The 26084-nt window shown below is 35.6% G+C and overlaps 1 protein-coding gene across 2 annotated transcripts; it reads right to left on the reverse strand.

The window, feature by feature from the left end:
• Positions 1 to 7690: 7690 nt before the first annotated feature.
• On the reverse strand, positions 7691 to 24984 carry LOC101889854 (uncharacterized). 2 transcript variants are annotated; one of them, XM_059126160.1, is made up of 4 exons: positions 24697 to 24984; positions 17232 to 19347; positions 17014 to 17171; positions 7691 to 11712 (listed from the first exon to the last, which is right to left on the reverse strand). In XM_059126160.1, the coding sequence occupies exons 2-4, from the start codon at positions 19103 to 19105 to the stop codon at positions 10727 to 10729; spliced, it is 3018 nt and encodes a 1005-aa protein (XP_058982143.1). In that variant the 5' UTR covers positions 19106 to 19347; positions 24697 to 24984; the 3' UTR covers positions 7691 to 10726. The 2 variants fall into 2 exon arrangements, with proteins under 2 accessions (XP_058982143.1, XP_058982145.1); XM_059126162.1 differs by lacking the exon at positions 24697 to 24984 and adding an exon at positions 24450 to 24652.
• Between the last annotated feature and the right edge of the window lie 1100 nt (positions 24985 to 26084).

The following is a 26084-nucleotide window of genomic DNA, read 5'->3' on the forward strand; positions in this document are numbered from 1 at the left end:
CGTTCCGAAATGATTCACAAAAATACTGGACATGCAAAGCATGACGTCATGTTGTTGTTTCACTTCAAACGTACAACATTATTATCCTGGCAACCGTATAAAAAAATAACTTCAACTTAAAACAAGAACCACAACAACAACCGATATCATTAAGGGGAAGAGTATTCGCGTATTTCTCGGAATTCTTTTGATTCTAAAAATTGAGGAAACACGGAAAACGTGTTTTACTTTTGTCTAATTTTCATATGTAAACCGTTGCGTAGCTAAACGATGACTAAAGGACTCGGATTTCACCATACGGCATGGCAAACAACAACAGAAAAATAACATTGCTACGCTCTCTCAGTCTGTCTGTTCGGCCATTAACATTTGCCAGAAATTCGAAAACATGCTGAATTTGGCTGTAGAGGAATCTCAGAGAGGTAACGGAAAAATATAAATTCTCTCTCACTCCCTCTCTCTCTCTTTTTCTGTTTTAAAAAAGGATTCCTGCATATCCTTGCTTTTAAACAAGTTTCAAATGTTAAACCACGACAGACTGATAACATAACCTCTCTCTCTCTCTCTGTCCTCATTTTCTTCATATTACTCTCCTACCATTACTCTCAGCAATTCCCTATGGTGTGAGAAGCCTCCTCCCTTTCTGTAACTGAAATCCTGCAAGTCCTCATATTCACGATAACAAAAATCTACAGAAACACATTGAGAGGAGAGCAAACATTTCCCTCTCTCTGCGTATTTTCCATTTACAAAATACACCATCCTTTGGTGTGAGTTGTCCCTCCAATTCTGTAAAGGATTCCTGCATTTTTCCTTTTAAATAATCCACTGTTAAATGTAAAACAACATTGAACAGCAGGAAACCAAGTTATTCTCCCATATTTTCAAAATTTTCTCTCTCAAAAGCAGCCGCCTCTCTGTCTCTCTGCATTTGTTGTCCTTTGGTGTGGGGAACCTACATTTATGTTAGGCTACATGTGTTTGTGTTGTGTGCGACGAGCCTGCTGCAACCGGCCTTTTTCCTCTTCTTCCTCCTCCTATGCCCTCCTTGTGTTCTGCGTTTCGTTCAACAGGACGCAGGACATGGCACATGGAACTATGGCAACCGTAAATATGGCAAAAGTAAAGCAGAGTATTAAAGGCTTCGCCATGGCGGCACATGTGTACTTAGCTACGCTGGCTTTTTGCAGCTGCTGGGTAGAGTTGTCATATTGGGAAGAAAAAGGTTGAAAGGTTTGTTGAAAATATTTATTTGAAACAGAAACTTATAAACTTATAAAAAATGTTTTAAAAAAATGCACGCAAATTTCAAGGGTTGCGGTTTTTTTTTCGAATATATAACTTATAAAGGTTCGGAAAACATGGGTTATGAAATTAATTTGGAGGATCATAGATAATAAATCGGGGATCTTTTTCATTAAAAAGACATTATTCACTGGAATTGTTTCAAATTTGGTATTTGGATGCTACAGCCTGTGACAGAAAATTGTCTATGCAGGTTCACGTCTTCGTATAGGCGCCATATATCAGTACCTCCCTATATTCGGTATTTTGACGAGTTTAGGTACAATACCCACCGAAATTGTTTGAGATGTCGTATTTGAAGTTCGTAATGGATGCTACAGCCTGTGACAGAAAATTGTCTATGCTGGTCCAGGTCTTCGCATAGCTCCGATATAACGGTACCTCCCTATATACGATATTTTGCTGATTTAAGCTTCATTATTCACCGTTTATTTCAAGTTTCGAATTTGAATATGGTAACGGCTTATGACAAACAATGCCTATGTAGGTCCACGTCGTATAGACCTCAATATAACTACTATCTTCGGTATTTTTAAAATTCTAACAGATTTTTTTAAGGATTTTATTTTTTGAAAAATTTCAAATTCGTTCCAAATGGTGGAGGGTATTCAAAGTTCGGCCCGGGCGAACTTACTGCTTTTTAACTTGTTATTATTATTTTTATTTTTATTTTTTCAATATTTCAGGCTACTCCAGGCATTGATTGCTTATAGCCTTTTTTCAGAGACAAAAAGCCCATAGCGTTTATACCCCCATCGCCATGGCTGCAGAGGCTATATATCATTGGATACGGCCAAAATTTGAATCATCGAAATAACAATTTTAGACCCTAGGTTTCTTTTGACCAAATCCGTTTCAGGACATTTCTAGTCGATCTAGACGTGACTGCCGTCTGTCTGTCTGTCTGAACTGGTGCACACGATAACTCTCGAAGGGTGTATCCGATTTTATCCAAACTTGGTACATCGTAATATTATTGTCAAACTTAGATCGGGTTCGGAGATGGGCAATATAGGTTCACTCCTTCTGGTACTTCCCCCATATCATTAAATTTTAACAACGCTAGGTAAGGTGCGAAAATAGACTGTTCCGGCCCACTCCATCAAGTACCTTCCTCGCAAAATGTCACTATTTTTATACCCTCCACCATACTATGGAGGGTATATTAATTTTGTCATTCCGTTTGTAACTCCTCGAAATACTCATGTCAGACCCAACAAAGTATATATATTCTTAATCAGCGTAAAATTCTAAGACGATTTAGCCATGTCCGTCTGTCTGTCTGTCTGTCTGTCTGTCTGTCTGTCTGTCCGTCTGTCTGTTGTAATCACGCTATCTTTCGAACAAATTGAGATAGAAGGCTAAAATTTTACACACATGTATATTTTGCCAGTAGGCAGGTTAAGTTCGTAAATGGGCCATGTATGTCTAAGTTATCATATGGCCCCCATATAACGGTACCTCCCGATATTCGGTATTTTGCTGATTTTGGCGACATTATTCACCGGAATTGTTTCAAATTTGGTATTTGAAGTTCGAAATGGATACTACCGCCTAAGACAGAAAATTATCTGTGCAGGTCTACGTCTTTGTATAGCTCCCATATAACGGTACCTCCCTATATTCGGTATTTTGATGATTTTAGCGACATTGTTTACCGGAATCGTTTCAAATTTGGCATTTGAAGTTCGTAATGGATACTACATCCTAAGTCAAAAAATGGGCCATGTAGGTCCACGTCTTCATATAGCCCCCATATACCGCACCCCCGATATTCGGTATTTTGATGATTTTAGCGACACTATTTACCGGGATTGTTTAAAATTTGGCACTTGAAGTTCGTAATGGATACTTCAGCCCATGCCAGAAAATTGTCTGTGCAGGTCCACGTCTTGGTATAGCCCCCATATAACGGTACCCCCATATTCGGAATTTTGATGATTTTAGCTACATTATAAACTGATTTTTCTTCAAGTTTCGCATTTAAATATTGTAATAACATATGACAAAAGTTGCCTATGCAGGTCCACGTCGTCGTATAAGCATTCGGTATTTTTAAGATTTTAACAGAATTTTTAACGGATTTTATTTTCTTTTTTTTTTTTTGGAAATTGCCAAATATATACCAAGAGGTGGAGGGTATTAAATGTTCGGCCCGGCCGAACTTACAGCTTTTTTACTTGTTAATAATTATAACTCTTATTAAATGTGATGTAAATAATTATCTTCATATCTCAGACATCCCTTTATTTCTACCAACAGAAGATCTTGCATGAAGAACGGATAAAACGGATTATTCCTTCTGGTACCTCCCCCACAATGGCTCTAAATTTTGATTAGCCATGACGCTCAAAAAAAGTGAAATGAACATTCGATTATGTTCAAACTTGGCACAACCCCATATTTTTACTAACACAAGATGGGATACACAGGTAAACTCCTTCTGGTACCTCTCCCACAATGGGGTCAACATTTTTAAATTCGTACTAAAAGGTACGAAAAATACTTAAATGTACTCAAAATGGAATATTTTGTATTGGATAAACGGGACTGAACCAGACTGCTGAAATTTGTAATGGAAGTCACTAATGGGCTGCGCGATAGACTTACCAAAGGGTTTTTGGGGATTCGAACTTTAAGGTTACGAAATGTACTAAATGTTACTAAATTTGGAACAGCTTGGAGCGAGCGGATGAATTAAAATTCGAAATTTTGTACTGGTGGTAGATTTTGTAATTCTGGAAATGTGTACTACAAGTGTACGTACTAAGTACTAAATAGTACTATTTTTGGTACAATTTGGCATTGAGTGAACAGATAGTGCGTGAAATCTAAAATTTGGTATTAGGGTCGCTGTTCCTGTATAGCCTGGACATATGGAGATGTTTTCGGATATGTGTACTATAATTGTAGGAAAAGTTACTAGCTTGTACTAAATTTGGTATTTGTATTGGTTTCTGGTTAAGATTCGGAGGTGGGTTTGGTATTGGTAATTGCACGAAATGGTAATACATTTGGTATTGAATGAAAGGATAGGTCTGGCGTCTTCAAATTTGATATTGAGGTCTCTGTTGGTAACTGGTGTTAAGATGTGGTTGTGGTTTTAGAAATGTGTACTTCAAGTTACGAATAGTACTAAATGGTACTAAATTTCATATTAAGTGAAGGGTTAGAGCTGAAATTCCGAAATTTGATGTTGGAGTTGACTGTTGGCTGTGTGCTATAATTGTTCGAAAAGTACTAAATGGTACTAAATTTGGTATTGGGTGATGGGTAAGATATAAAATTCTGATATTTGATATGCAGCACTGAGTGGTATTAAATTGGGATTTGGGTGAAGGGATGGATAGGGCTGCAATCATCAAATTTGTTATTAAGGTCTCTGTTGGTATCTGGAACTAAAATGTGGCTGTGATTTGGAAATGCATCACATTTGTGTACCAACTAAATTAGTATTAAATTTTTCATTGAATGAAAGAATAGAGCTGAAATCCCGAAATTTGTTATTGAGGTCACTGTTGGTGTTTCTGTTTAAAATATGGAGGCGGTTTTGGAAATGTGTGCTATAATTGTTCGAAAAGTACTATATGGTAATAAATTTAGTATTGGGCGAAGGGATAGGACTGGAATCCTCAAATTTATTATTAAGGTCTCTGTTGGGATCTGGAAGTGAGATTTGGCTGTGGTTTAAAAATGCGTTCCATTTGTGTACGAAAAGTACAGCATAGCACTAAATGTGGTACTGGGCGAACCAATAGAGCTGAAATCCTAAAATTTGACGTAGATGTCACTGTTGGTATCTGGGATTAAGATATGGAGGTGGTTTTGGAAATGTGTACTATAATCGCACGAAAAGTACGAAGTGGAGCTGAATTGAGTATTGGGTGAAGGGATGGAGCTGAAATACCGAAATTTGATATTGAGATCGCCATTGGTTTCTAGAGTTTACATCGGGAGACGATGAAATCGTTTTGAACATAAAAATTGGATGTGGGTCCATTGTACAATGGTTTTACTGATATCCCACTCGGAACACTTAAACAGGAATGATTTTGAAGACTTTTTGTTTTGTGATCAAAAAAAAAAAAAGAAGATTTTTATAAGAAATTTTATGAGAATTTTTTAAACGTTTTATTTAAAATCTTTTAAGGCTAATAAAGGTGGATTTTTCATAGGAATATTTTCTAAAAACCTCTGGCAAATAATCATGAATTTAAAAATAATGTTTTTTTTAGAATCATCTGATCAAAAAAAAAAAAAAAAAAAAATGGCCCACGACCAAGTGTCCCTGTTGTCAATAAATTTAAACTTTATAAAGAACAAATTTTCAAGGGCAGTTTTTACGTTTTTTTTTTCGAAGATTTTTTTTTTTAAATATTTTCTTAAGGTGGAGTTTTTAATATGGATTTTTTAAAAATATTTTTTCAAGGACCAGATGAGAGTAAGGACGTGAAATAATGTAGATTTTTAAAGGATATTTCAAATTTAAAGGAATTTTAGATGACTATTTTTTAAAGGAAACTCTGATCCAAAAAAAAGTCCATCAAAAATATTTGCTGACATGAATTTTTCTTAGCGTGGATTTCTTTCAGAATTTTTTTAATATGGACTTAAAGAATATTTTTTCAAGGACCAGTTATGACGTTAAATTCGTAGATTTTTGAGGAAATTCTGAATATTGTAAGAATATATTTACAACATGGATTTTTGATGTAGTTTTTTTAACGTGAAATTTCAAATAATATTTTGAAAGAATATTTTTTTCAACTTGGATTTTTAAATAATTTTTTAATAAAGATTTTTTACAGATTTTTTTTTTTTCATTTTTAAGAATATTTTTATATTTTTTAATTAGAGATATTTTAAATTATTTTTTCTCAATGTGGATTATGAATGTTTTATTTTTTTTTTTAACTGGATTTTTTATTTTTTTAATATTTTTATTGAGAATACATTTTCAAGGCGATTTTTTTAAATATATATATTTTTTTTCAAATTTGTTTGTGATTATATTATAATCTAATTATTTTCTATTTTGTTGTTTATCTAATCTTTAAAATGTAACCACGTTCATATTGCAGTACCTTATTGCCTCTTGTCTAAAACAATGATAAGTGTCCTTTTACCCAAATATTTATTTTAAAGATGCATCAGATGATGCATTTTTGCCTAAGCTATAAGCCACGTTCAGCAAACGACTGGCTGTTTTTTTTTTGCTCTACCGAATATTGTCTGTTTTTCTTTGGATCCTAAGGTGGGCACTCAACATTTTTTACTTTATGGCTTGAATGCGGAATAAGTCACACGTTATGTACACATGACTTTGGAAGGCATTTTAAATATTCAAGGGAGGACTTAAAAGGATTAGAATAGGGAAAAAACAAAAAAAAATAATAAATGTTTAAAAATTGGAATTTAAGCTTACCCCTTATTTTTTGATTTATCCGCCAATTAAAAAAATAATAAAATTTTTAATTAAAAAATTTCAAAATTTATTTACAAAACTTTAAGTGGCGTTGTTTTAAACTTATAAGCAAAAATTAAAAAGAAAATCGATATAATTAATAACAAATTTTATAAATAACAATACCCTGTGTTTTTATAAATCATGGGTAGAAGTAGTAGAGATAGAGGGATTACAAAGAGATTAATGTTAAAGTAAATTATATTATTTAAATTTATTTATAAATTTAAGGTCTTTATCGTAGTGCTAATAACAATTTTTTAATAATAAATATTTTATTATTAATATTTTATTCATATATTATTAATTTCTTTAATTTTTTTTCATTAAAAATATTTTCCTAGATTCAAAAAATAAAAATATAAACAGGGGACAATATAGCCAAAACAAACAAATTTCGATAGCCAACAGCTGAACATAAATAGCGATCAGCTGTTTGAACATTAAAATCAGCTGATCGGTTTCAGCTGTTTCTACGCAGCGGCCAGGTTATTATAATAAGAAGTTATTTGATTGCTATTAGCCGTCTAATGATCATTCTGATCACTTCAGCTGATAGTGCTGATGTCCTCCATTCCAAATTTGCTAAAAGACAGCTGATTGCTTTTACACACCAGATGATTATCCTATGCAATCAGCTGATCGCGCTGATTCCACAGAACTGTTAGCTGATGCCCTCTATTTCAGAATTGTTAATCATATTCGAAATTTCATTAAAGCTAATATCAAATAACGTTTAAATATAAATTCTATACTAGCAGATTTCGTTCATAAACATAATAATTATATATTTTTTTATGTTTTGGTTTTATTATTTTTTTTTTATAAATTATGTGAGCAAGATATTTTCCCTAAATTATAGCTAAATGATATTTATTTTCAGAGAGAACACTTTCTCTCTGAAAATATGAAATCAAATTTATTTTTTTGCATAGGGTGAAAAGTTCGAATATGAAAAGCGAGATTTTAAGTCTATAATGGTATACCAAGATTTCCTACTGAAATCGGAAATTGAAATAACCTCTTATTGTTCATAAGGATTCGATGTTGAATCTATAGACAGTTGACGAAGACGGCGAATACATTGTGGATAGGAGAGATAGAGATTCAAAGAATTTGAAATAATGGCGCCCAAATAGAAAAAATATTCTTGTTCGAAGTGAGAATGACCTAAATGTAAGTCTAATATGTATAGTATTCATAAATTTTTGAAACCGCCAAGACCTCGAAATATATTTAAATAATCTCTAATACACCATTGATAATAGTTTTGGAAGCGAAAGCTGAGGGTGGATCCCTTAAAGTTTTTTTTGCAGTTCTTAAGCTCCGGTTACCAAAATAACATCTAAAGAGTTTATGATTTTTAAAAGTGGCTCCCAACGAGAAAATACATATATTTTCTGTGAGAAAAAGTATGATCGTAGCCTGGTTGAAAATACCTTCAAATATATAAACATGATTATATTTCTATTTTTTTTTTTAATTGCTTGAATTCCACAAAATTTTCAAGGAATTATTTGAAAGTGGCGCCCAAGCTGTATCTATTGTTGTTTTAGAAATAATTATAACTTTGAACAATTTGGGTTTGAAGTCTCCTACCATTTAGTACACCATACATGACAAAATACCTCCAACATTTTTTTAAAAATGTGATCTTGAATTTTTTAGAAAATGGCGCCCAACGGGTAATTAAATATCCCTACTATTAAACTCGGTTGATTGGCTGTAACAATGAGAGCAATTCACTTGCAAAATTTGTCTGTGCTATGGCCTGTGGCCATTTGTGGAAATTGAGGTATCGCCGAGGTATTTTGTGAAATTGGCGCCCAAGCAATGCTGTTTGTAGTTTGAGAAATTTTAATTTTATTAAAAAAATATATTTTTATTTGAGTTCTCCTTAGATTTAGGTCTCGCAAATTATTTTCAAGGATGCGTTTGGTGTTTTTACAAAGTGGCGCCCAACGGGATAACAAATTTTCTTTGTTAATCGATTGAAATAATAAAAAAATACTTCTTTTTGGCTGCCAAAGCTGAATATGACAATTTGGGAAGTGGGGCGGTATTGATCGCAATGTGAGAAAAAATTCATAATCCTTCCATAATCCTTTAGGACACGTTTGTACAAATGAAGCAAAGATTATAAAGACACTTGCAGTACCTCTTCAGGGGTGCTGGAGTTTAAGGCGATTATTTGTGGTACACGGCATCCAACTATGTTTTTCCTTTTTTGGAAATTGGTCATAACCGCCTCAAATTTGGAAAGTGGCGCCCACGCGGTATTGATTGCAATTTTTAAGAATTGATTGCAAATTTTAAGAAAGAAAAAAATTAAGAATTCATAATTCTTAAGAATGTGATTAATTTTGTATACGGGTTCCTAAAATTTAGGACACATTTGTACAAATGAAGCAAATATTATGAAGACACTTGCAGTACCTCTTAAGGGGTACTGGAGTTTTAGGCGATTATTTGTGGTACATGGCATCAAACTATGATTTTCCTTTTTTGAAAATTGAGCATAACGGCCTCAAATTCTTGTCAGGGAGCATGAGGTAGGCGATCAGTATTTTTATAGATTTTGGAATTCTGTGTAAAATATCCTGACATAACCTGATATAAGGGAAAAAATGGAGGAATCATGAAACTAGATTCATGAGTTTTCCAGATCTGGAAAACTTAATTTTTAAAAAAAAAATCTACCAATGATCTCAGGTTTTTTGAAGATTTTGTTTTCAACCTTGACACAAAAGGTGCCTAACGTTATTAGCTGCTATTCGCCGTTTCTGAAATGTCAGAAAACTGAAATTTTTGAAAAGGGGCCGAATTTGGCGAACAGTTTTTGGATTATATTTTTGGCTCTCAACTCTTTAAATCTTGAGATAATCATTCAAAATTTAATTCACTTAGTCTTGAGAAAATTGTCAATGATATGGGTTTGGGAAAAAGTTTTCGAAAAAATAAAACAACAAATTTGGAAATGGAGCCCACTTCGACATTTTAATAAAAAAAGCCTGGATTCAGAACAAAATGTGTCCATTTCTTTCTTTCAATATATTACTACTGCCTTATATTTTATTTTTTTAGATTCTATGAGGATATTCTATTTGTTTTTCTGGGAATTAATTGCGATTGGTTTTTGGATAATATTTCTGGCTCTCAATTTTTTTAATCTTGAGATAAACATTCAAAATTTGATTCACTTAGCCTTAAGAAAATTGTCAATGATATGGGTTTGGGAAAAAGGTATGGTTGTAGTTGAAAAATGACGCTCAAGAAGCGAACAACTTTTCAAGTATTCGAAAGAATAGAAAAAAAAAATATGAAAATGGCGCCCAATTCGACATTTTTATAAAAAGGCTAAAATTCAAAAATAGTCAAGATTCAGAAAAAAAAATAGCCCATTTCTTTCTTTTAATATTTTACTACGGCCTATGGGATCAATCCTTCGGTAGATTTTCTCAGGGATACAATTCCACACTTCATTCATATAGCCATCTGTTTCAGAGTTCTTCGGAAATTGGTATATATTTACCGTTGGGCGCCATTTTTCCCATTTTATTTTTTTAGACATTCTATTCGTTTTTCTGGGAATTAATTGTTCATAATACAAGGAATATAATATTGAATAAGGTTTATTCAGGGCATATGGCCCTAATTCAAAAATCCTGCAAAGCCTATGTTTATTGAATCCCAGTTATCGAAACTTTTCCTATTTTTTTTTCTCCAAAAGTTATCTCCCATTTTTTTTTATTTTTTTCCTTTTTCTCGCTTAAAATGCAACACTGATGATTATGATAATGGTTTGCTTTGCAATGATATGGCAACTCTGATTGTTTTTTTTTTTTTTTTTTTGTTTTCCGTAACTATTAATTTAAACTAAAGCCTATAAATTTCACTGAGTTTTCGCATTTTCTCTTATTTACTAAAGCCCAAAAGTTCTACTTAGTTTTTTCCTCTCTATTTAAAAAAACGTCTCTTTTTCTTCTTCTCTGGGGGTGGTGGTGATTCCACTGAGACCTGACGGCGTGGCAATAGCGGTGGTGGTTGGGCCTCGGCATCACTGGTTGCCAATTCATCTTGACTTTCTTGCGGTGAATTTGGACGATTATTGTTGCGCAAAATCGAGGTCAGCGGACGTGGTGGCATTGGCGATGATGGTTCATTTTCTCCCTCATCGATTGTGCCCAAACGGGAACCATGAACCGAGGCTAGATCAGATGGCGTCTTCACTGTTGAATCCTCCTCACCCACTTCACTGGGCACGCCAAGACCAATTGTGGCACCAATCTTGGCACTGGCATCCTTGAAGGTATCGCTCAGCTTAATTTGCACCACATTAATGAACATAGAGGTGAGAGCCAAACCAAAGACCAAGTAGATGATACTGCACATCATGAAAATGGGATGATCCGGCACTAGGTCACCAAAACCAATTGTCGACATGGAAATGAAGACGAAATAGAAGGCCTCCATATAGGTCCAATCCTCCCAGATGTGATAGACAAAGGCACCCACCAAAATGTAACCAATCAGCAGAATCGAAGCCAACGATATGGGTAAATTGAATTCATCATCCACGACAATGGTCTCGGGGTACGGTGATGTCGGTGTATCCGGATGCGATGAACGATTGGCATCCGAAATCTGCGATTCGACATCACTCTCTGCAGTAATACCAAAAAATTGGCTTGGTCGACGTATGGCGGCGTCGTACATCATCGAAACGCCATTCATGGCATCGCGCACCTGTTGCTGTTTGCGTATTTTACGGCATGTACCCGTATAATACAGACGCCGCACATAGCCCCAAACGAATTTAATGATACGCGTAAAGAGTTTACCAAAATCCGCCAAGAGTATCAAGAAGATCGGTATACCAATAATGGCGTAGGCGATTGTCAACGATTGACCCAGGGTGGTTTTCGGTGTTATGTGGCCATAACCTGGAAGAGAATAAAGAGAGAGGAGAAAGAGGAGGTTAGAAATCAGTTTTCAAATTTAAAATTCATGAGTTCAAAATTTATGCGCCATCACATTATCTGAAAATCGAAGTACCTAAAAGAAGGCAGTCTTGCCTTCCCATCCACAGAAGATAGAATGAGTTGGAAGGACCCAGAGAGAAATATAGTCAGATATATGTTAATAACTCGAACTTATCCTGTAAGTATTGCAGTTGGCACCCAACGTTTCGAGCCTGAGAACTTTTTCATTAAAAGTCCTAATGACCCCAACTTCTCCCACAGTAATGCAGTTGGCGCCCAACGTTTTGACCATGACAACGTATTTATTAATACTCTCCGAATACCATGACCCGAACTTCTTCTATGGTAATTCAGTTGGCGCCCAACGTATTAACCACGACAACGTATTTTTTTAAAGACTTGAAACTGGACGTCCTGAACTTCTCCTATAGTATTTCAGTTGGCGCCCAACGTTTCGAGCCTGAGAACTTTTTCCTAATGACCCCAACTTCTCCCACAGTAATGCAGTTGGCGCCCAACGTTAATTAATACTCTCCGAATTCCATGACCCGAACTTCTCCTATGGTGACTCAGTTGGCACCCAATGTTTCGACCATGACCACATATTTATTTAAAGACTTTAAACTGGATGATCTGAATTTCTCCTATAGTAATTCAGTTGGAGCCCAACGTTTCATGCATGACAACTTTTCCATTAAAAGTCTTAATGGCCCCAACTTCTCCCATAGTAACCCAGTTGGCGCCCAACGTTTCGACCATGACAGCTTATTCATTAAAAGACTCCTTAATTAAGTCAAACTCCACACACCTGCCGTAGGAACAAAAATTGGCTCCCAACTCAGGTTTTTAAAAGACTATAGAGCTCAACGGCATCTTACCGCGTCTGTACCGCGAGGGAAGAAGAAAATTCGGAACTTAACTCTGGTTTCTTTAAGATATGGCTTTTCCAACTTCATCCAGATAAGACGTCCAACGTTTTCAGTAGCTACAGTCAAGAATATGAATTAAAAGTTGACCTCTCCGAATGTAAACTACGGCAAAAATATAGATGGCGCCCAACGTGGGGAGAATTAGAAAGGTTTACTTTTTTATGAAATGGTTTAAAAAAATATTGGGTAGCAAATGCTATCGCTAAGAGGGAACAATATTAAGGGATACAAATAGCGCCCAACGATATTTTTTGATGCGGATTTTTTATGGCGCCCAACGTGAGGAGAATAAGAGAGGTTTATTTTTTTAAGAAATGGTTTAAAAAATAATGGGTAGCAAATGCTACCGCAAAGAGGGAAATGGCGCCCAACGATATATTTTGATGCGGATTTTTTTATTTATATATTTTATTATCAACGTTTCCGTAGCTAAAGTCGAGAATTTGAATTAAAATCGATGCGGATTTTTTATACCCTCAGCCATATGGCTAGAGAGGATATCATTTGATACGGCCTAAACGAGCCTCATCGAAATTACGATTTTAGACCCTAGGTCTCTTTGGACCAAATCCGTTTCCGTAGCTAAAGTCGAGAATTTGAATTAAAATCGATGCGGATTTGTTATACCCTCAGCCATATGGCTAGAGAGGATGTCATTTGATATGGCCAAAATGAGCCTCATCGAAATTACGATTTTAGACCCTAGGTCTCTTTGCACCAAATCCTTTTCAGGACATTTGGAGTCGATCCAGCAAGTTCCGGCCGTACTTCTGTCTGGTGAGCACAATAACTCTCGAAGGAAGTATCCGATTTGGTTTAAACTTGGTACATAAATATTATTGTCAAACTTAAATCGAGTTCGGAGATGGGCAATATCGGTCCACTCCTTCTGGTACCTGCCCCACAAAAGGTCGACATTTTTTAAAAATAAAATATTTTTTTCTGCACAGAAAGAGAAACGATAATCCGATTTAGCTCAAACTTTGCAAATCCTAATATTTGCGTCAGTTCTAGATCTGGTGCAAAAACGGACAATATCGGTCCACTCCATCAAGTACCTCCCCCACAATGGTTCAAAAATTCGAATAATTACAGCTCTTGTAAAATGTGATGTAAGAGTCCGATTGTCTTCAAATGTCACACATCCCAATATTATTATTAGCCCAAGGTCTGGTGCCAAGGTGGAATACATCAGCACACTCCATCTGGTACCTCCCCGACAAAATGTCAAAATTTTCAAAAAATATTTCCTGCACAGAAAGAGATAGAATAATCCGATTTTGCTCCAACTTTGCAAATTCTTATATTTGCGTCAGTTCTAGGTCACTTGCAAAAATGGATAATATCGGTCCGATTCATTATGTACCTTCCCCACAAAGGGTCAAAGATTTGAATAATTATAACTCTTATAAAATCTGATGTAAGAGTCCGCTTCTCGTCATATTTCACATATTTCATTATTTCCATTAATACAAGATTTGCTATGAAGATGGCTTATATCGGGGCACTCCTTTAGGTACCTCCCCGACAAAACGTCGAAATTTTCAAAAAAAAAAAAAAAAATATATTCTGCACAGAAAGGGATAGAATAATCAGATTTTGCTTCAACTTTGCAAATCCTAATATTTGCGTCAGTTCTAGGTCACGTGCAAAAATGGATAATGTCGGTCCGCTTCATTAAGAGCCTTCTCCACAAAGGGTCAAAGTTTTGAATAATTACAACTCTTATAAAATCTGATGTAAGAGTCCGGTTCTCATCATATTTCACATATTCCATTATTTCCATTAATCCAAGATCTGCTATGAAGATGGGTTATATCGGCGCACTCCTTCAGGTACGTCCCCTACAAAGGGCCAGAATTTTCAATATCCACGAAACTCATAAAACGTGATATTAACATTCGATTCCATTCAGACTTGGTACATCTCAATATTGCAATCAAGACAAGATATGTTCTAGAGAAGGTAGAGATCGGGCCATTCCTTCTGGTACCTCCCCCACAAGGATCAAAATTTTGAATAACCAAAACGATTATAAAATCCGAAATAAGCAACCATTTATTTTAATATTTCACCCATAGATGGTGTATTTCGTCTTGATCCGAACAATATTAATTAATAGAAATGGTGCCCAACGTCACTTTTTGACATGGATTTTTATACCCTACAACACTATGTGTTGGGGGTATTATAAGTTTGATTGGGCCAGAATTTATGTAACACCTCGAAATATTGGTTTCCCATATAGGAAAGTATATATGGATCTTCCTAGCTCGCCGAGCTGAGTCGATCTAGCTATGTATGTCCGTCCGTCCGTCTGTCCGTCTGTCCATGTTAATTTGTAATCACTCTACAGGTCGCAATTATGGCCCGATCTTCACGAAATTTAGAATGTAGGTGGGGTTAAGGTCAGAATAGAACCCTATTTCTTTTGGAGATGATCGCATAATATTTAGGGGTTGAAATGGACCAAAAACTGAAAAAATTCCTGATTTTGTAGTTGCTCTACAGGTCGCAATTATAGACCAATCGACGCGGAATTGCGCATGTAGCTAGAGTTTAGGGCGGGGAAGAAGCCTACCAATTTGGGTGGTCATCGGATAATATTTAGCGGGTAAAATAGACCATATCTTTTGTGTTGAAAAAATTCAACATTTTTCATTAAACCGCGAATATTTTAAATCCCGGCGAAATCACGAAGCCATGACAAGGTTACTTCTGACCTTTACATTGATGTTATTATCCAACAAATCGGATATATAGCAAAATATGTGCGATAAATATGTCTATCAAAGAAGATGTGCTTGAAAGATCTCTTATATGTCGAGAACGGCTGAACTGATTTCGACAGTTCTCATTAATTCAGAATGGCCTCTTGGCAGGAAACAAAAAACGTCTAAAAAATCGCATAAAAATATCTCTCTAAAGATGAAAATATTGATTTTGTAACATTTTCTAATATTTTTTCAAATTTGTCATATTTTTGGCATATTTTCATTTTGAATTAAACATTTGGTAATATTTCTACAGCTAACAAAACTAAGTAGTTAGGATATCATATACAGATCGCATTTATGGCCCGATCCTTATGAAATTTTGCATGGGGATAAGATGAGGGTCAGAATAGAAGCCTACTCTTTTTGGAGATTATCGCCATATATTTAGGGGTTAAAATGGACAAAAAAAACTGCAAAATTATCAGCAAGTCGTAATTATCGCCCGATCGCATTTGAATGGAGGTTACCGGACATTGCAAAAGCCAAATAGTTTTGGATGGCCATCCAAAAATATTCAATGTGTGAACTAGTTTGCCAACTTTTGTAGACAAAATACGAAAATATCCATTCCAGTGTCTTTTTGGAGAATTCACAAATACAGGAAAGACGCACTTCTGACTATTTCGTTAAGGCTGATTTCGTTGAAGAATATAGTCAAATGTCTGTATCTCATATAGATGCGTTTAAGTCAAAAACCAATAATAGATGTTAATCTTTTGCCACTTCTGAGAGATTATAGGTCTTTGGAAAATATTGGTTCCAGATCTAGGAAGACCATTTACGTGCAACATCTACCTATAAATTGGAAATGAGCAAATTAGTTCAAGTTTCTATTATTCGAAAATTAGAACGAAACCTGATGGTTTTCTTTTATTATTTGTCACAATATCTTGTGGAATTCTTTCGAGTATATGGCCTATATAAACTGTATCATTTATTATAGTGTTGTAGGGTATTCAACGGTCGGCCCCGCTCGACTGTAGCCTTTGCTTACTTGTTTTTTAATATCGAATGGCGCCCAACATGGGCATGATTAAGAAGTTTTATTTATTTAAGTTATGGTCAAAAAAATTTTGGATTTAACCATAGATGGTGTATTTGTTGTTGGTCGGAAAAATATTGAAAAATAGAAATGGCGCCCAATGTCATTTTTTTACATTAATTTTTTAATATCAAATGGCGCCCAACGTGGGGAGGATTAAGGAGTTATATTTATTTAAGTTATGGTCAAAAAATATTGGATTTATGGATAGAAGGTGTATTCTTTGTTGGTCGGAACAATATTAAAAAATAGAAATGGCGCCCAACGCTATTTTTTTTTTTGACATGGATTTTTTTTAATATTTAAAATGGCGCCCAACTCGGGCAGGATTAAGGAGTTACATTTATTTAAGATATGGTTTAAAAAATATAGGATTTTGTGTTGGTCGGAAAAATATTAAAAAAATAGAAATTGCGCCCAAGGTATTTTCGATTTTTTTTAAATTTTTTTCTTAGTATTTTGATATCCTGCCAAACCCCCCCTTCAAACCTTAAAACTACAAAAACCTCATTACCAATTGTTGTTATCACAGTCCAGCAGTACAAAATACAATTGACAAAATTCCATGAACGTTGGCCGGGAAAATAACGTATACCCATGGCGCCCATGGTGTGTAATTCCTCTTCGAATTTGCGCAGCTTAGAACGGGCCAAGGTTTTCCAATCTTCCTCTCTAAAAAACAAAAAAATTAACATTTTCTCCCTCTGGGATCCTCCTCTCCCCTCTTCTCACCTCATATTGTGCGACACGGTCCACAGATGATCGATGAAATCCCGTTTCACCTTGCGCACCTCACATTTGTATATGTCCTCGGATGTGCCTTCGGTATAGCGAAACATAAGGCCACCGAAGCCGATGAGTAGAATCAAAACAATGGTGTGGGCGAAGCATTTGTTTCGCAGCTTTTTCATTTCCTTTAGCTCTTGCGGATGATTCGATTTCATGACGCGCCAGTCATGGCGCGCCTCGGAGAGAAATACTTTGAGGAAGGCCCAAGAGAACAATTTGTCGGGTATTTCATTGTCTTTGGGAATTTGAGGCTGAGCTAAAAGCTGTTCCTGTTCCTTGGGGGGTTCATTGGTGGTTGCGGTGACTTCAGGTTTCGTCTTCCGGAAACGTCCAAACAATCGTCGCAGGAAAGAGGGTTTCTCTGCAGAGGTTGGGATTTGCAACTGCTCCTGTTTTGTTTCCTCCTCTCCAACTGGCGATTTCTTCTTTTCCGGTGTTGTTTTGATGACAACAACTTCATGTTCCTTTGGGAGAGCTTTCGGTACAGCACCACTATCCACCTTGTCTTGTGACTCCAAACTTGCCCGCCGCTTTTCTAACTCCAGACTATGTTTCCTCCTAACCTCCACATCGTGTTGAGGCTCATGCCTCCTAGTTTTCCTATGTCTCAGTTCATTTTCCACTTCTGTGGAAGTGGTCTCTTGCGCAGCCTGTACCTCTCTAAGGCTGTGTTTCCTCTCCAACTCCGCCCTTTGCTCGGGAGTTTTTGAACGTCGAGCCGGCCTTACCGGAGACAATGAGTTATTGCGACTCAGCGTATTCCTAACGGGTGAAAGAGAGGTTTTTCGCGAAGCTGGCTTCATGGGCGACAGCGAACTCTTGCGAGAGCCAGGATCTTGCCTTACCGGCGATAAGGAGTTATTACGGCTGGCAGCCTTACGCACCGGCGGCTGGGGCGGTGGTCCCCTAACACTGGCCGTAGCCAAGGCACTGTTGTGCCTTCTCACCGGAGACATTTGCTTGGCCATTCTTTCCTCCATCATTTCATTCTCCGAGGAGGAAAACTGAGTCGATGACTCCTCATAACAGCCACTGTGGCGATTGCGTCTTTGGGGAAGTGTTCTCGGCGCCGGCACATTTGCCTCGGTGCGATCCAATCTTAAACTGTGAATCAATCTCCTTCTCTCCTCAGCATCTTGCGGTAGCTTTATGCGATCACTCAGCTTACGATAGTTCTGGAGCAGACGTTTCCTCTCTTCACTGTCGATCATTTGTTTATACCTCATCTTGTGATCTCTCTTCTCCAGCTCAAAGAGTCGCTTCTCCGACTCGAAACGTTTACGTTCCTCCTCAAAACGCCTTAGATTGGCTTCTAGCCTTGATAGATTCTCATCTGCCGTTGATTGTACAGGTTGTGGTTGCCTTGCCACCCTGGCCTCCGGCGATAGGGCCCTATCGCTGGTCATCATTTCAGTTTCACTGGAATCCGCCAATTGTTTGTTACGCGGCATCGACAAACTTCTCTTGACAGTCCTTATCAATTCACTGGCCTCGGGTTCGGAAAGTTTCTCCGCTTCTCTGGGCTGTGAGTGTGATCTGGCCGAGGCAGTGGCAAAGGTCTTATCGCGGCGTCGCAAGATTTTACTTTCATGAGCGGAGAGAGTACGCTGTGGAGGTCGTATTTGCATGCTGACAAGTTGACCGCCACCGCCCGACCGTTCACTGCCATCCACGAAACTACTTTCATCCTCAGAGGAGCGTTGACGGTGATGACTGGCATCGGGGGTCTTTTCACGCATTGAACGACCCACACGACGTCTGCGGCGCACATGTGAGGAAGACGAAGTCGAGGGTTCTTCGCGATATTCGCGATCCATTTTTGATTTTTTTTCCGTTACAGATTTTTTCAAATCGTATTAATCCTTTTGTTTCTTTGCGATACTTTTCAATACGGATTAATTATTGAATTCATATCTCGTATTTTTTAGGTTTTAATACTGCATTAGGGTTTTAATCGCTGATTTTGGTTTTTAATTTCATAAATGCGGTTTTAATTTTCAGTCACTCGAATTCGACAGTCTTAGGTGTTTTGAGATTATTTTTCGTAAATTTTAAGGACCTACAAGAATACGTTTTAGTGTTTTGAAGATTTCACTTCACTTGCGTGTAAATTTGTTGCCGGTTACATTGAGATTGAGAAATTACGTATAAAATTTGCTATATTTTTTCGCCTGACTCAACACAAATTTTTCATAAAGTTCTGTGTACTTCTAAGGTGAAAGGTCAAGAATTCTGTATCTCAGAGGACGCAAAAAATGGTAAAAAAAAAACATTTCACTGGCTGGCTTTAAATTCTACTTTCAGAAGGATGTCTTTCTTTTGAAGCCCTTTTAAAGAGCCTTCCTTGCATTTCCTTTCAAAAGGACTTTTGTGAATAGAGACCAATCAGCGACCTTCCATTGAAAAAGGCTTCTAAAACATCCTTCCATGAAAATAGATCTTTTCAAAGGACATTTGACGATTAAGAAGCCCATCTATGGACTTCCATAAACTGAAGCCTGTAAGCTTTCAAGAATGTAAGCTCTTAAAAAAATTCATGAATGTAAGCTCTTAAAAATAGGATCCCTTTCAAAAACCGCCCCTTGATAGAAGCCCTTGAAAATGGGATTTTATAGATAAAATCCTCTAAAAAGGATATCAATTTCGAATATATATATATATATATATATATATTTATTTATATCTATATATATATATATATATATATATATATATATATATATATATATATATATATATATATATATATATATATCCTTCTATCGAGTACAACCCTTAGAAATTAAATTTTTAGACAAAAGCTCCTTTAAAAGAGCTTCAAGGACATAAGGATAGAAGACCAGTCGAAAAATCTACTTTGGATAACAGCCCTTTAAAATGCCTTATGTGGATAGAAGTACATTCGATAAACGAAATTTCCTCTGAAAATCCTTCAATGGATAGAAGATCTCTCTCTCTCTCTCTCTCTCTCTCTTTAAAAATCTCTATATCTCCTTATATCTCTGATCTTGAAAAATCTGCTTTGGATACCAGCCCTTTAAAACTCCTTATGTGGATAGAAGTACCTTCGATAAGTGAAATTTCCTTTAAAATTCATTTCATGGATAGAAGACCTCTTTCTCTCTCTCTCTCTCTCTCTCCCTCTCTCTCTAAAAATCTCTGTATCTCTTTATAATTCTGATCTTGGTTCCTGGGAATTTCAGGGTCTTCTTTCCTTCAAAAGAAATATCAATATCTCCAAAAATAATCTCTCTTCCCTCCTTGCATAGCTTTTATATTTCTCTTATCTGCCTAATTTTATATGATGCCTGAAATGCAGGATATTCAATTAAAAAATATCAATAAAATTATATATTCCATTAATTTTACCCTTATCGGCCATTGATCGAAGGGCTATATTGACCCTAGATAGTAATTTCCTAGACCTAAAGATCATAATTTTCCCTAGAGGAATATCAATATCCTTTAAAAATCTCTCTCTCATTTATTGCATTTATATTTCTCTAATAAAATTCAAATCTCTCAATTCACTTCAAAAAAAAAAAAAAAAAAAAAAAAAACAAGTAAAAAAAACTGTAAGTTCGGCCGAACCTTGAATACGCTCCACCATTTGGAACGAATTTGGCAATTTTCAAAACCAATAAAATCCGTAAAAAATTCTGCTCAAATCCTAAAAACACCTACTGTAGCTGTTACATTAGGGTCTATACGACGACATGGACCTGCATAGGTAACTTTTGTCATAAGCCATTATAATATTCAAATGCGAAACTTAAAAAAATCGGTGAATAATGTAGCTAACATCATTAAAATACCGAATATCGGGAGGTACCTTTATATGGGGGCTATACGAAGACCTGGACCTGCACAGACATTTTTCTGTCTTAGGCTGTAGTATCCACTACGAACTTCAAATACCAAATTTGAAACAATTCCGGTGAATGACGTCGCTAAAATCATCAAAATACCGAATATCCGGAGGTACCGTTATATAAGGGCTATACGAATACGTAGACCTGCACAGACAGTTTTCTGTCTGAGGCTGCAGCATGCATTTCAAACTTCAAATACCAAATTTGAAACAATACCGATGAATATTGTCGCAAAAATCATCACATTACCGAATATCGGGAGGTACCATTATAGGGGGGCTATACCAAAACGTGGAGCTACATGGCCCATTTTCAATACCAAAAGTCATTCATACATAATATACATTTGAGTAAAATTGTATCAATCTACTTCAATTCGTTTGGAAGCTAGAGTGATTTCCACCGACGGACAGATGGACGGACATCGTTTAATCGACATAGAATTTTATGCTGATCAAGAATATATATATATATTTTGTGGGGTCTAAAATGTATATTTCGAGGTGTTACAAACGGAATGACAAACTTTATATACCCCCCCATACTATGGTGGAGGGTATAATAACACTCATCTATAGATTTAAGGTTCTAGGATGCATTTATAGCTCTTTTCAAAAGTCTTCGAATTTTATAATTTCGCTTCTGCTAAATGGCTATCAACATTATCTAAAAGACTTGCCCTGTAAATTCCCCGTTACTACCATATGTTATATTAATGTCTCTCTATTCGGGGTTTCTTTCCTAAAACATATTCTTCCCTCTATATAAGATGCTCTTTCCCTCTCTCTTCTAAGATTTTCGATAATCCCTTTAAAAATCCACTACTAAGAATGAAAGGCACTTACAGGTCCCTGGGTTCCTTTATAGCTCTTTGAAAAGTACTTCAAATATAAAGATCTTCTCTATTTTTTCCCATGTCATATATTTTTTCTCTTATTGGATATTTTTTCCTCCATAAAACAATACTATTTATCCCTATCACTCTCTATTTTCAAATGAATTAGTTTTACAAATTTTTCATAAAGACTGTGGACTGCTCCTTTCAACCATTTCCTTCTATAAGGGGAATATATTTTTGAGGTGCCAGAAACACCTATTATGACCTTTCAAAGGGTGTTGTAATTTCTGGATATTCATTTCATCTTATGTGTTAATAATATCGCCATATGCTCTTCTTTCTATTTTAATACATAACTTTTTTTTCTCTCATCGGATTATCTCTCCTAAAATTCAATAGCTAAAAAACAAATTCTCTCTCTCTCTCTTTTAATTTTCTAAAAAAAAATGTTCTATTCTCAATCTACCTTAAAGGATTTTAGAGAATCCCGTTCCACTCCCCTTTTATTAATAAAATCCCTTAGAGTCATAGAATCATCTTTATAAACCATCTAAGGTTTCTTCGAATTTTGGGATTGTCCTTTCCTCTATAAATAACAATATCGCCAAATAAATTCTCTCTTTCTCTCATATTTAACTCATCGGACTTTTCTCTTCTATGTCTGTTGTAATCACGCTATCTTTCGAATAAATTGAGATAGATGGCTAAAATTTTACACACATATTTATTTTTCCAGTAGGCAGGTTAAGTTCGTAAATGGGCCATGTAGGTCCACGTTTTCATATAGCTCCCATATAACGGTAACCCCCCTAAATTCGGTATTTTGATGATTTTAGCGACGTTATTCACCGGAATTGTTTCAAATTTGGTATTTGAAGTTCCAAATGGATACTACACCCTAAGATAGAAAATTGTCTGTGCAAGTCTATGTCTTCGTATAGCCCCCATATAACGGTACCTCCCGATATTCGGTATTTTGATGATTTTAGCGACATTATTCACGGGAATTGTTTCAAATCTGGTATTTGAAGTTCCAAATGGATACTACACCCTAAGACTGAAAATTGTCTTTGCAGGTCCACGTCTTCGTATAGCCCCATATAACGGCACCTCACTATGTTCGGTATTTTGATGATTTTAGCACATTATTAACCGGAATTGCTTAAAATTTGGTATTTGAAGTTCGTTATGGGAACTACAGTCTGTGACAGAAAATTGTCGGTGCGGGTCCAGTTTCGAATTTGAATATGGTAATGGCTTATGACAAACCATGCATATGTATGTCCACGTTGTATAGACCCCAATGTAACGGCTATATTCGGTATTTTTAAAATTTTAACAGAATTTTTTAAGGATTTTATTTTTTGAAAATTTCCAAATTCGTTGCAAATGGTGGAGGGTATTAAAAGTTCGGCCCGGCCGAACTTACTGCTTTTTAAACTTGTTTCTAAATATCATGCTCTTTTTTTCGTGCAATTTTCATTTAAAGATTTTGAAGAAGTACTTTTAAGAAATAGACTCTTATATATTTCATGTTATTTCAAAAAGAAGAATTACAGAATAGGCCCTTAAAAGTCATTTACATCCCTTTCAAAAGAACTTCGAACTTCAGGGTATTCATTCCTCTAAAGAACTTAAAAATTTTGCCATAAATACTGAAGGAATTTTTTCTCCACAAATATAATTCTCTCACTCTATCTCCTATATGATGCAATTTTTCTTAACATTTCTTTAATGAAATTTAAAAAACTTCTTTTAAAGTTAGGATGAATTTTTTTCAAGTTTCAAAAAAAAAAAACCATTTGTAGCCCATTCATAAGATCGTCAAAATTGAGAATTTTTAGTTCACTGTCTGTCCAAAAAGCACAATGATGTTCGCTTTCATGGTAGCTCTCTTCATAATTTATTTTGTTGTTTCAAAAGAACCTGGTTGAATCCCACAGTTGTTGTTTTTGTAACAATAATTGGAGAAAAATGACTATGGGGAATGACCGAGAAGACCATGGTTTGAAAAAGGTCAATCAATCCTCGTCAGTTCCCCTGGTTTTTTTCCTGTGGATATTCTAACCATGGGCTTTTTTGAAAACAACTCATATAGGAAAAAAAAACTTTTTTAAAGGACTATCAATTTAGCCCAAAAAGTTCTCTACATCTCTCACATTCCAAAATTTTGCATCTCTTCTCTGATTTGTATATCCCAAACTACAATTCCCTCTCTCTTTCACTCTCTTTTATGATCTCTTTAAATTTCTCGTTTCAGGTTTCCCTAAAGAATATTCTCTTTTTCATCTCTCTCTTTATATGATGATCTCTCTCTTTATAATTTCCATTCTCAATATTTTTCTTTTATTATTTTTTTTATTTATTTTAATTTTTTCGTTGGTGTTTTTAATAATCCATCCGTATTATTATGTTTTCGCTTATGTTTTCTTGCACTTTTCACTTTCATACAAATTCCGACGATTCATTCGTGTTAGCTTGTTTGAAAACATTCGGAACACACTTCCGAATGGCTATTTATAAATAGCCTAATTTCGGTGGTCTATGGTTGAATTGTCGTAAGTTGGTGGGTACTGAGTATCCCGCACGAGAATTGTGCCCCTCTTTAGCTAAGAGGGGGGCAGCACACACACAAGGTGTTTCTTGTTTCAATATTTTTGATTTTTTTTTTTTTTTTTGTTTCAAAATTATATCATACTTTTCTTCGAAATATTGATTTGTTTTAATATTTTTTACTTTTTCAAAATTTTCATTTATTTTTTTTAAATATTAATTTTTTCACATAATTTTTTTCTCTATTCTATTCGTTTTGAAATATCTATATGTATTGGGCAATTTTCTTTTATATATTCAACAAAAAATTTTCTTTAATAAATTTTTCTTAATTTTCTTTTGTTTTTTTCTCTGTCGCACAACATTTCGTTTTGTTATTGGCCCAGTGAAAAACGCGCTCGCATCGATGTCTAAAAATGAACTGTTTTGAGTTGTTCTCATATTTTTGGCCATAACCGAAAGCAGCAGCGGCAGACAGACAGACAGTCAGTTAGCAGCAGCAGCAGCATCGTTAGCAGTTGTAGCTGTTGGCCTTATGATGTCTGTCCTGATCTGTTTGGTATTCCTGTTTTGTTTGGTTGTACGACGATGATCGTCGATGTGTGCCACAAAGAGAGAGGAGAAAAAATTACGCTATTCAAGAGAGAGATATCAAAATTGAGAGAATACTTATCTCTTTGGATTTTGAATTTTAATATTGAGGTATATGTTTTTCTTTTGAATGCCTTTGGCAAAAATAAACAAAAAATACCGATTGTTTTATTGGCATTACAACAAAGCAGGGGAAGAGACAAAAGAAATAGGATACTGCCCTCATGGTACAATAACAATAACAACAACAACAATTCTTCATGCATATGTTTTACATGCATCTTCTCGGTTTACAGCAGTGTTGCTGGCAGCATTCCATACCTGCTTTGTTAATTTGCAGATCATTAACCCAGTTCAAGGACATGGTAAGTGAAGTAGGAAGATAAAAGAGAAGAGGACCAAATAAGCATTTGTAAGCCGATGCCCATTTTAGCTGAAAAGGAGGAAATACGACTAGTGATCTCGAACCACAATCTGGTCTAAAATTTAAGGAGATTACACCGCAGTCGTTGAAGAGAGAAGTATTTTCAACAAATTTCAGGCTTTAGAAACTATGGATAGCCATGGCAAAATCTTAACAATTCAAGGACTAAGGAGTAGTTTCTCTTAAGGTCAACAAAGTCTCCCTAAACTTCATCTGGTCATTAACTACTCATCAAAAGAAACACCTAAAAAGATAGGTGAACCAAAACTTTGGGTATTTGAAGCACTTTTTGAAGCATAATGCGTCATAATTTAGTCTTCTTTTGTGAGAACGAAATCGAGATGAACCTATCACAAATATCTTTACTGAAGATAATAACCAGCTATCTCAACTCGTTACACCCATAAACCCCTCCGCACATTCATATTTGATGAAAATAGTTTCAAAGCTTTAAAGTCCCATTTTGAGGCGTAAAACGTCATTGTTTCCTCATCATATGTGAGGGAGAAATGGAGCTG

The sequence above is a fragment of the Musca domestica genome, unplaced genomic scaffold (assembly GCF_030504385.1).
Source record: "Musca domestica strain aabys unplaced genomic scaffold, Musca_domestica.polishedcontigs.V.1.1 37, whole genome shotgun sequence".
NCBI lineage: Eukaryota > Metazoa > Arthropoda > Insecta > Diptera > Muscidae > Musca > Musca domestica.